The following is a 12,502-nucleotide window of genomic DNA, read 5'->3' as shown; positions in this document are numbered from 1 at the left end:
GAAATATATAAGATTGGTATTAAAAAGTGCAATTAAGATATGGAGAACTGCTGAAACAGTAGTAAAATGCGGCAGTTCTGCGAGGTTGTGAGTTTGAATTATGACTTTGACCCTGGGTGGGCAGAGTTTAGATGCTCTCCCCATGTTGTGTGTCGATTCAGCACAGCACACGGGGACACAAATAAACGTGTCCTCTTAGTTAATCGAGTCCTCTTAGTGTGGGGACGGTACTTCAGTGGCACCTTGGCAGTTCGGGATTTGAACCAACCATCCTTCCGATTACGGGTCCACTTACCCGCTAGAGCACCTCTGCCCTCGTGTAAATGCCTTGTGGAGATGGAAAAGGTGACCTACAGCCCTGTGTAGGCTTTTGTGATCCTTACACAGGGGTTAAGAGACCATGATGTCAGGATTTCTTCACCCTCGGTGGCCTGGGCATGTTATAAGATGCAATTTTCCATCCTGTTCATTCCCTCAACACCAAATCTCGGTCAAGACAATGAATATGAAATAAACATAATAAACATGACGTAGCATAATTTTCAATCAAGAATAGTGGTTTTACAGGCCAGTATATTTTATAAATCTTTTATAATTTATAAAAAAATCATATTTCAGAAATGCCACCAGAAGGCGCCAAAATCTTTCCCACGCCGAGTGACAGACCACACAAGACAGAAAATGAGGAAAGGATTAAAACCCCTGTTTTGAATATGTTTGGAACTGTACTTAACCCTAAGTTGCTCCAGGGGGACTGTCCCTGTAACTACTGATTGTAAGTCGCTCTGGATAAGGGCGTCTGATAAATGCCATAAATGTAAATGTGCCACATTGTTATATTTTAACTGATGTTGTGCCTCATTGTTACATTTGTACTGATGTTGTGTCACATTGTTACATTTTAACTGATGTTGTCTGTTTTACCACATTGTTACATTTTTACCTCTGTTGTGCCACATTTTTACATTTTGACTGCTGTTGTGCTACATTGTTACATTTTGACTGATGTTGTGCCACATTGTTACATTTTGACTGATGTTGTGCCACATTGTTATATTTTGACTGATGTTGTGTCACATTGTTACATTTTGACTGATGTTGTGTCACATTATTTCATTTGTACTGATGTTGTGTCACATTGTTACATTTTGACTGATGTTCTGTGAAAATTGTTGCATTTTGACCGATGTTGTCTGTTGTGCCACATTGTTAAATTTTTACCTCCGTTGTGCCACATTGTTACATTTTGACTGATGTTGCGCCACATTGTTACATTTTGACAGATGTTGTCTGTTGTGCCACATTATTACATTTTTACCTCTGTTGTGCCACATTGTTCCATTTTGACTGATGTTGTGTCACATTGTTACATTTTACTGATGTTGTGTCACATTATTACATTTTGACCGATGTTGTCTGTTATGCCACATTGTTACATTTTTACCTCCGTTGTGCCACATTGTTACATTTTTACCTCTGTTGTGCCACATTGTTACATTTTACTGCTGTTGTGCCACATTGTTATATTTTGACTGCTGTTGTGTCAGATTGTTACATTTTGACTGCTGTTGTGTCACATTGTTACATTTTGACTGATGTTGTGTCACATTATTTCATTTGTACTGATGTTCTGTCAAATTGTTGCATTTTGACCGATGTTGTCTGTTGTGCCACATTGTTACATTTTGACTGATGTTGTGCCACATTGTTACATTTTTACCTCTGTTGTGTCTCATTGTTCCATTTTGACTGATGTTGTGTCACATTGTTACATTTTGACTGATGTTGTGTCACATTATTACATTTTGACCGATGTTGTCTGTTGTGCCACATTGTAACATTTTGACTGATGTTTTGCCACATTGTTACATTTTTACCTCCGTTGTGCCACATTGTTACATTTTACTGCTGTTGTACCACATTGTTACATTTTGACTGCTGTTGCGCCACATTGTTACATTTTGACCGATGTTGTCTGTTGTGTCGAATTGTTACATTTTGACGGTTGTTGTGCCACATTATTACATTTTGACTGCTGTTGTGCTACATTGTTACATTTTGACTGATGTTGTGTCACATTGTTACATTTTGACTGCTGTTGTGCTACATTGTTACATTTTGACTGCTGTTGTGCTACATTGTTACATTTTGACTGATGTTGTGCCACATTGTTACATTTTTACCTCTGTTGTGTCTCATTGTTCCATTTTGACTGATGTTGTGTCACATTGTTACATTTTGACTGATGTTGTGTCACATTATTACATTTTGACCGATGTTGTCTGTTGTGCCACATTGTTACATTTTGACTGATGTTTTGCCACATTGTTACATTTTTACCTCTGTTGTGTCTCATTGTTCCATTTTGACTGATGTTGTGTCACATTGTTACATTTTGACTGATGTTGTGTCACATTATTACATTTTGACCGATGTTGTCTGTTGTGCCACATTGTTACATTTTTACCTCCGTTGTGCCACATTGTTACATTTTACTGCTGTTGTGCCACATTGTTACATTTTGACTGCTGTTGCGCCACATTGTTACATTTTGACCGATGTTGTCTGTTGTGTCGAATTGTTACATTTTGACGGTTGTTGTGCCACATTATTACATTTTGACTGCTGTTGTGCTACATTGTTACATTTTGACTGATGTTGTGTCACATTGTTACATTTTGACTGATGTTGTGTCACATTGTTACATTTTGACTGATGTTGTGCTACATTGTTACATTTTGACTGATGTTGTGTCACATTGTTACATTTTGACTGATGTTGTGTCACATTGTTACATTTTGACTGCTGTTGTGCTACATTGTTACATTTTGACTGATGTTGTGTCACATTGTTACATTTTGACTGGTGTTGCGTCACATTGTTACATTTTGACTGCTGTTGTGTCACATTGTTACATTTTGACTGCTGTTTTGCTACATTGTTACATTTTGACTGCTGTTGTGTCACATTGTTACATTTTGACTGCTGTTGTGCTACATTGTTACATTTTGACTGATGCTGCGTCACATTGTTACATTTTGACTGCTGTTGTGTCACATTGTTACATTTTGACTGCTGTTGTGCTACATTGTTACATTTTGACTGCTGTTGTGTCACATTGTTACATTTTGACTGCTGTTGTGCTACATTGTTACATTTTGACTGATGTTGTGTCACATTGTTACATTTTGACTGCTGTTGTGTCACATTGTTACATTTTGACTGCTGTTTTGCTACATTGTTACATTTTGACTGCTGTTGTGCTACATTGTTACATTTTGACTGCTGTTGTGCTACATTGTTACATTTTGACTGATGTTGCGTCACATTGTTACATTTTGACTGATGTTGTGTCACATTGTTACATTTTGACTGCTGTTGTGTCACATTGTTACATTTTGACTGCTGTTGTGTCACATTGTTACATTTTGACTGATGTTGTGTCACATTGTTACATTTTGACTGCTGTTGTGTCACATTGTTACATTTTGACTGCTGTTGTGCTACATTGTTACATTTTGACTGATGTTGCGTCACATTGTTACATTTTGACTGATGTTGTGTCACATTGTTACATTTTGACTGCTGTTGTGTCACATTGTTACATTTTGACTGCTGTTGTGTCACATTGTTACATTTTGACTGATGTTCTGCGAGGTTGTCGTATTTTTTTGCCACATTTGAACTTGCTCGTTTGTAAAAGTGTCATCTGGCCATCACGACAGCAGCGTCGTGTGAGTGCGCGTGCAGGGCAGCGGGAGCGCGCCCGCGTGTGCGCGCACATCTGCCCGGTCCCGGGAAAAGGCGGAAAAACGAGGCGGGGACGTCAGCGCGGAGTTCCGCAGTCCGGACGCGGCCGGGGCGCTCCGGGCTCACCGCAGGCGGCCAGCTCGACACGGCGGCGTCGGACCCGGAGCGGGCCGGGCTGCACGGCCGGAATGAGCGCCGGGACCGCGGCTCCGACCGAAGCGACGGTTCTCCTGACGGAAATGGCAGACGGAGGCAGCCCGGGCGCCAGCCCCCTTTCCGGGCGGAGGAAGGCGCAGCAGTCGCCCGCGTCGCGGCCGAAGTACCAGGTCGGGGCTCCGGGTCACGGCTTCCGGAGAGTCACCCTCACCAAGCCGACCTTCTGCCACCACTGCAGCGACTTCATCTGGGGTCTGCTGGGCTTCCTGTGCGAAGGTAGGAACCAAACCGTAATACCGCGGTTATTACCGTAACATCGAGCATGTTCAGTGGAGGTCTCTGGCAACAGATGAGATCATGATGATATATAAAATCACTGTTAATAACCCCTGGAAGCTCTTCTGACTTTCCTGTGTCACGGTGCAGTGGGATATTTCTGAATCCCCATTTTTAAAAAAAATTGTGTCAGAGGTCATACGAAATGGTGTGGGCATTCTGGATCCCGAGTGAAAGTGAAGTGCTTGTCAAACCGTCACCCTTAGTTCCCACGGAGCAGCGTGTGGGGACGGCACCCTCATCAAGGGGACCTCAGTGGCACCATGGCGGCTCGGGATTCGAACCCGCAACCCTCCGATGACGAGTCCACCTTCCTTTCTCGCTAGGCCACCGCTGGCCCACCATGTGTCCGTATATCGCCGATCCGACACTAGCAATGAAAGAATAATTAAGGAAACATCAGGCCCAAATACGGCTTTAATAATTAAAACACAATAATTTGACAAGCAGGACATGCAGTCACGGCTGCGGGGGGAAGAGCATAAAAACATCCAGCCAATATCCAATATCCAAGAGATGATTGCATGGCGGTTCACAGATTCTTGGACCCTTTTGGTGTTTAGATCAGTGGTGACGTGTAACGGGTGTGCAGCGAGCGACCCGAATGAACGGTGTTCAACGAGCAACGGGGTCTCGCGATGTTCATTTTTTTTTTTGGGGTGCTGCAGTCTAGGCCAATTCACATGTGACCCGTTGGGATGATCCGCTTCCCACGCTTGTGAAAGAAACGAGCCGCGCACTCGTTGTACTCGCCAAACTGTAAGTTCACGTTCTCTGCGGGGCCGAGGTGTGAAGACGAGAGAGAAAATGTCCGAGCTGTCACTGTCCAACGCGTGGACGCCTTATCCACGCCACGTCCTGCCCTTCGCTTACAATAATCGCTCCTTTATAGTAAACCGGGGGGCCACCATATAGAACAAGACGATATAGAGCTAATATGCAGCACTACTACAAGTCAAAGTCAACGTCAAGGTACAAGGGGAGACAAGATTCTGAAGCTTCGGGGATTCACCGTGTGCAAATGGAAGTAGTACGCAACACCAAAACATGACAAAGTGCCGGTCGAGACGAACTGGACAAACCAGACCGACGAGCAACAGCAATATGACAATATATGAGTGAATGGATGTATTTAGTGCACGTATTGCGTACAGTATATACTATAATATGATATATCACGTGTTCCGGTCTCTGGGACGGCAACAAAAGACTGGTTTTATGCTGAATATCGAGATGGACGACCTCTTTGTTGCCAGGCAAAAAGCCGCTGTTGTGCCGTCAGCCACAGCCAAGTCGCGATTGACTCTTCAGTTGTTGGCATGGCAACAGATGGTCCAATGGAAGTGCTGAGACTGAGGGGATAAACACCCTCCCGACAGACAGGGACAAACGAAGGGATGAGAAATGTTCCCTGGCGTCTGGATTAATTAAGACGCGCGCTTTGTGAAGCCGTTAGTAATTCGGGCAGATCCCGTCCAATCAATGTGTCCTCTGGACAGATGAATCCGGGCCCTGTCCCAGCCTGTCAGTCATGCAGCACTGCGGGATCTATAACCAGCGTCCTCTCGCTGATTACAGTAACGTAGACTGTCGTAATGGACACACCGTGTGAAAATACGATGTTCCTGGAAAAGCCGACTGCTGTGGGGTCAGACAGGAAGAGATGTGTTCACATATTTAACTCTCGACCCTCGTCCTCGCACCACGCTGTCCCTCACCGCCTCCCTCTCTTCTCCTGTCCACCAGGGTGTAACTTCATGTCCCATGAGAAGTGTTTGAAGCACATAAAGACGGTCTGCTCCTGCATGGCCCCGACTCTTGTGCGGGTAAGTAAAGTCCTTTTTGCGATACACAACACACGGTGACACAACGAAACGTGTCCTCTGAGCAGTGGGCAGCCAGGACGGTGCGGGGACGGTACCCTGGTCAAGGGGCCCAATTGCGGGTCCGTTTCCTTACCCGCCAGGCCACCACTTCCCCAGTAGCTTTTACTCCAAGTACGGCACACAGTAGCACTGCATTACATTATATCATAATAAGCGCTGTCAATTCTTTAAGAATGTTACTTTGTGGCGGTTTAATCACGATTAATCGCAATAAATTCTTAAGAATTCTTAAACCTTCCTGTCGTGCGTATTTAAAGTTATTGCAATGTATTGTAGTACGTTATCTCTCCTTCTGTTGCCTCACTGGAAATATAAATATTATTATACATTTTAACCTTTTATATTTAATCATATCATTGAGAATATGATCGGGGTTTGCAGTATTGTTGCACGGAAGGAATCGTTTTTTCACCCTTGTAGCACACAGAGATTGGCAGCCATTTTTGTGTGTGTGTGTGTGTGTGTGTGTGTGTGTGTGTGTCTGAGCGTGAGTTAAACTGACATCAACCGCCACAAATGTGTGGGTAGGCAGATGTAATGTACGGATGCTGACGTCTTTCCAGTCCTCACCGCAGATGTCTGATTGGAGGAGGGTGATGCTTTGGTCATGTGACCTTTCCCCGGGAATAGTGAAGTAGAAGCGATTCTGCTCACAACAGGAACTTCCTGTCTAACCTCGTAGATAGTGCTGTTGCCTGAGCAGATATTAAATCTTCATCGCTGATCACATGTCTGTTTCCCCTTTTTCTTTCGACCGTGGTTGACATGGTGATTTTCGATTTCGCTTGTCACACTGTGGGTGGGTGTCCGAAGGTGACCCAGATCTAGAAACGGCGCTGAAGACGTGACGGACGGAGCTGATGTCCGATGGCCTTCCCGCCTGATCCCAGGACGATGAATAAGAGCTCTGTGTGGCGTGCTGCCGCCGCGGAGCGCGGTCCCACGGGAGGCAGCCACTGAGTCACCCGCAACCCCCCGCCCCCTGCAACAGCCTCCAGGCTCTCGGGCGTGTCACGCTCTCATAAACGAGAACCCAATTATGTTCCACGAATTGCATCAATGTATTTTCACCAACTCCACCGTTCCACAGCTCTAGGAAAATAATTCTCAGAGCTTTCTCATGCTGAAGAAAAGGCAAAAGCTTTCTTGAAAAGCTCTCTCCCCGTCCTCAGGATCTGTATTATGCAATACTAAAACATATCAAGGGGTGTAGATGAACAAGCAAGCCGTGAGAATAACGATAAATTCAACCAATACACGACTAATTTTCACATCTAGGGCACGATATTCCAATTGCTGGCAAAATGATGTTAAAATATGTGATATAATCACACAAGACGCGGTTCTCAGCTCTGGCTCATCCTGTCCTCAAGGAGTTTCCTCCTTATTTTTAGCCACCAGGAAGTCGTGAAAATCCCCTCTGTTGTCACTCCAGGGTTTGTCCTTGTTTAATCTGAGCTTTTTTTTTTTCTTCAGGAAATTGACAAATGTGTTTTGAAGAACATGAAACTGGTGGGATGAATGAACGAATGCACGATTTGCATACGATTTACAAAACTTATTAATTCTCCTGGAATTAGTCAGAAGTGGAAAAAAAGAACTATTAGAACTTTCTAAAGTTCATGTTCCATTTGTTTAGTCCAATTTTTGTTTAGTTGAATTTATTTCAGTGCATCAGTTTTAGATTTATTGTTAATTATATCGACAGCAATGAGAAATGCCCCTTTGTGTGCAGTGTAGCCGTCATGTTGTGTAGACCGTGTGTAGTAATTATTTCATCACACGGATGTCCTGCTGTGCAGCGCTAGTTGCCATGGTAACAGCTGCCTCGTGCATAGTGCAGTAACTGGAGCTGTATGTGCGCGGACGTCCTTTCTCAGGCTGGTGCTGATGCTGAATCCCCCGCTGCTCGCCCATCCGGCCTCACATTTCACCGACCTCTCCCCCCCGACGGATCTAATGCTCACCGTCTCTTCCTGTCTCCGTATTTAATAGTCAGTCATGTTTTTGGTTGCTACACCTGCTGTTCTTGCAGCCTGCAGTAGTCTGTAAGTACCTGGATGGTGAACCCATCGTGGTCAATATGTGATGTGTGGGTGTGAAACGCAGGACGCTTCCCACACTCGGCGGTCGCCATCTTGGCTCCATGCTGCAAGGGAAGAAAACACCAATAAAGAGCAAGTGTAAATGTAGCAGTAGTCATTTTAGGTAGAAGAACTGCATGTGGCTCAGGTTGAACGACAAGGAGGTGTTCTGATGGATAAACGGCACAAGAGTATCATTATCATGAAATGAAGGATCTGAAGCCCCCATGGAGAGGAAAGACGTGATGGGCTTTTCACACCAGCTTCCCATAATTCCCCGACCCCCCCAGCAGGAAGAGCAGTCGCTGCCAACTGCATAGGGCATTAATGCAGTTTTTGCATACTGCAATTTGGGGACAGCCTGGCGAAAATATTTGGAAAATGCATGAACTGTTCAGGGCGGTTTATATAAGCAGCGTTCTCCTGATGTCCATGTCCGTCATCGGTGTGTCTCACCTTTGGCACTGCCAGCTGGCATAAAGACAGAGATGCCCTCCAAAGGTCAGTGGCATTGCGGCCAGTCAGACTTCAGTCTGGGCCAAGAGAGGAAGAGAACCTCGGTTTCCGTTCCCCTCCCCTGCTTCAACTTAGAGCAGGCCCCAGAGCTGCTAAATGATCACAGCATGAAACACTGATGCAATTTCTAAATTGTTCAAATAAAAAAACTAAAAATGTGATGCAGTCACCAGTTTTAGACTGTGCAAGGCAACCAGTTAAGTATTATTTCATAAATATGTCTTAAATATTAAAAATAGTTTAAAATTATTCATCATGCAGCATCTTTTCTAGCACACACACACACACACACACACACACACATATATACAGTCCCTTGTCGCTCATGTACAAATTGACCTAAAGTGCGTCTGAAATGTATATCTGGAGACATTTTTGACAAGCTCAGGTCAGGCAGACCCAGCAAGATAGCTGCTCAAGAGGACCAGTTGTTGGCTCGAAAATCCAAGGCCAGCCCATTTTCCATTGCAGCAGAGCTCCACGAGACCTGGTCACCTGAAGTCCCTGTGTCAACCCGAACAGTTTGTCGGATTCTGTCTCGAAATGGCCTCCATGGTCGAATCAGTGCCAGCACTAAACAAAAGACAATTGAAAAACCGTGTGGCATTTGCCAAGGCCCACAGCCGGCTAAAAGAATGGACGCTGGAAGAGTGGCAGAAGGTGGATTTTTCAGATGAATCTTCTGTTGAATTACATCACAGTCACCGCAAATATTGCAGGAGACCTAATGGAGCCCGCATGGATCCGAGATTCACCCAGATCATCCAGTGAAGTTTGGCGGCGGAAAAATCATGGTCTGGGGTTACTTCCAGAAAACTTTTGTATTGCCAAAATTGGACCTTTCTGTCTTGATTAAATGATAAATCCACAAATGGTGAAAACATGGAACAGTTGTGAACCTTGCCAGGAGTGACCGGCTGTTACGTCCTGGTATTTTGGGTGTGTTTGTGTTGTTTGCAGGTGCCTGGTGATTGTAAATTGAGCCCACCTGTACCTGCTGTGGGACAGACTGCATAAAAGGAGCCTCAGTCTCCTTTTTAGGGGCTGCGCTTGCCGTGCCATCCACCCTTCCCGCCTTCCTACCATTTCCCTTTGACATCACTTCCGGTTTCCCCTGTGCTTCCCCTAGGAGGCGACGCAACTTGTTGTGTCGGCCTGCTTCGGTGTTTTTTTTTTTTTTATCTGTTTTCCTGTTTTGTTTGACGTTATTCGTTGTACTGTATTTCATCTTTATTTATATATTTAGTTGTTAATAAAATACTTGTTAAAATTCTCTGTTTCGTCTTAGTAGGTTTACGTTTGTGTCCTTTCTTTTCTTGTGGGCCGGAGCCCCTAGACCGGCTCGTAACACCGGCTGACCAAAATAGTCCCAAAAGATTCCCAAAAGACCCCACAAACAACATCCAAAGAACTTCCGGCCTCGCTGGTCTCAGTTCAGGTCGGTGTTCATGACTCCACCGTAAGAAAGTGACTGGGGAAAAATGGAAAGAACATGGGAAAAAAAGAACACCACTGTATATGTGTGTGTTTGGAAGACATGGCAAGAATGTATGACTGTGATCTAATACTGTAATCGTCCTGAAAGATGGTAAAATAAAAAAGGTCCTTTGATTTCAGTGTTAGTAACAGCCTGAAACGTGCAATTTGGTACCTTCCATTCGCCATGATCTCAGGTTCTCAATTTCTGTCTCTCTCTCTCTCTGTCCCAGGTGCCTGTGGCCCACTGTTTTGTCCCTGCCGGTCAGAAGAAGCGTTTCTGCTTTGTGTGCCGAAAGCATTTGGAGGGAACCGGTGGTCTGCGGTGTGAAGGTGGGACCACAGAACACAGAAAAACAGCACTATTTATTTATATTTGTGAGTGTGTGTATATAATAGCAATAGCAAACAAAATAGCAATTTCCAAGCATCACATTTTAACAAAATTCATCAGATCCACATCCTTTTTGGTGAGATGCGTTGTTCATACATATACATATACTTCATATATATTTATATATTTTTTATTAGTGGGAGGTGTTTTCTGTACATCCTGTGCCAGTTCACGACCTTAACCACTCTGTATTCTCCATGTTTGTCTACTAATATCATGAATATGTGTGTGCATGTGTTATTGCTCATTTGTCTGCAGCAGCCACTCCTGTTTGATGGAGAATTGTTGTTGCCATGGAAACGGAGGATGGCCTTTTTCAGGGGGCTGAATTCTAAGAACACAGCATTGATTCGGGGGCAAAGAGAAATACAGTCACCTTCTCTCTCAATTCTTCTCACATTTTTCGGTGATGACCCTGAAACGCCTGATAACGTTATTTACATGGTGCAAATGGCATTTGAGTCTGTTACTCATAATCCATGCAAAGTCTGCTAGAACAGTCAGGCTGGTGTTCTCTGCCTCTTTTGCCTTCTGGCCGTTGGGGTTACAGCTTAGATCCTTCAAACGGTTAGATGCTGATTGGTAAATGCAAAACAATGATGGCTACGCTCTGTTGCAGTGTGCGAGTTGCACGTCCACGCCGACTGCGCCCCATTCAGCTGCAGCGACTGCCGCCTCTGCCACCAGGACGGAGCTCAAGACTACGTGAGTGCGGCTCTTTGTTTCACTTCTTCCGCTTCACTGCTTCATCTAAAGCTGGGCAGGGTTGCCAGATCTTCTCCAAGTTGACCCACATGATTGTTTTTAGGGTGGTCTTCATATGAAGGCGTCCTATTTCATTCACTCTATGGTAGAAGCATTCAAGTGTCAGTATGCATTTGGGGCATGCTCATGTCAAACTGCTCTCCATTCTATATGTGCATTTGCAATTAATTTCACATTGGGGTATTTTTGTGGCTTATATTCTTCTGTACTTAATTTTTGTCATTTGCTGTAGTCGCGATAGCTACAACCATTAATCGTAATTATTGAGTTATTTTTCTATTCTTTTTCATTTTCTCCCATTTTGATAAGATTACAATGTCAGATTAGCAGATCACAGGGCTATATTCTTGGCCTGTTCACCTGAATCGTCTTCACACCAAACAGGAACTCTTCGTCAAATCCTCACGCTCATATTCAGGCCTCAGAGGGCTGAGATCATGTTTCCTGATCCTTTTTGCTTTGCAATTGGCAGGAGATGTACCACCACCACTGGCGGGAGGGCAACATGTCATCCGGGGCCCGATGTGAGGTCTGCCGGCGCACTTGCGGCTCCTCGGACGTCCTGTCGGGAATGAGGTGTGAGTGGTGCGGCATCACGGTGAGAAACCCCAAGGCACAGGAAGAGCTTTAACACTACTGCACACCTAACACGTCCAGTTGTCATTAGATCTCACATTAACAACTGTTTTCACAAATATATATATATGCATATGCACCGTCTAAAAATCTGTATAAATGTGTGCATCCAGTGACACATGCAAGACAGAGTGTATTTATTTGGGGCAGTGGTGGCCTAGCAGTTAAGGAAGCGGCCCCGTAATCAGAAGGTTTCTGGTTCGAATCCCGATCTGCCAAGGTGCCACTGAGGTGCCACTGAGCAAAGCACCGTCCCCACACACTGCTCCCCGGGCGCCTTTCATGGCTGCCCACTGCTCACTCAGGGTGATGGGTTAAATGCAGAGGACAAATTTCACTGTGTGCACCGTGTGCTGTGCTGCTGTGTATCACATGTGACAATCACTTCACTTTTTTTTTTTTTATTTAAAATGTTTGGTGTATGTATCTCTTGTGTAGGCATCTGAGCAACAAATCCATATTGAGTTGGCCTTGATGGGTCAGAGATGATTGAAACAATCTGT

General features: G+C 44.6%; 1 protein-coding gene across 1 annotated transcript in view; it reads left to right on the top strand.

The window, feature by feature from the left end:
• Positions 1–3,665: 3,665 nt before the first annotated feature.
• The window catches only part of dgkq (diacylglycerol kinase theta), a 19,390-nt gene continuing 10,553 nt past the window's right edge, over positions 3,666–12,502 (top strand). Inside the window, exons 1-5 of the mRNA XM_028959746.1 lie at positions 3,666–4,182; positions 5,989–6,068; positions 10,438–10,537; positions 11,218–11,303; positions 11,836–11,961. Coding sequence (XP_028815579.1) covers positions 3,939–4,182; positions 5,989–6,068; positions 10,438–10,537; positions 11,218–11,303; positions 11,836–11,961 — 636 coding nt within the window. The 5' untranslated portion in view covers positions 3,666–3,938. The remainder of the gene's footprint in view (positions 4,183–5,988; positions 6,069–10,437; positions 10,538–11,217; positions 11,304–11,835; positions 11,962–12,502) is intronic.

This window comes from Denticeps clupeoides, chromosome 18 (assembly GCF_900700375.1).
Source record: "Denticeps clupeoides chromosome 18, fDenClu1.1, whole genome shotgun sequence".
In the NCBI taxonomy this organism is placed as follows: Eukaryota; Metazoa; Chordata; class Actinopteri; order Clupeiformes; family Denticipitidae; genus Denticeps; species Denticeps clupeoides.
Note: the sequence above shows the minus strand (reverse complement) of the source record. Positions and strands in the feature narration are given on the sequence as shown.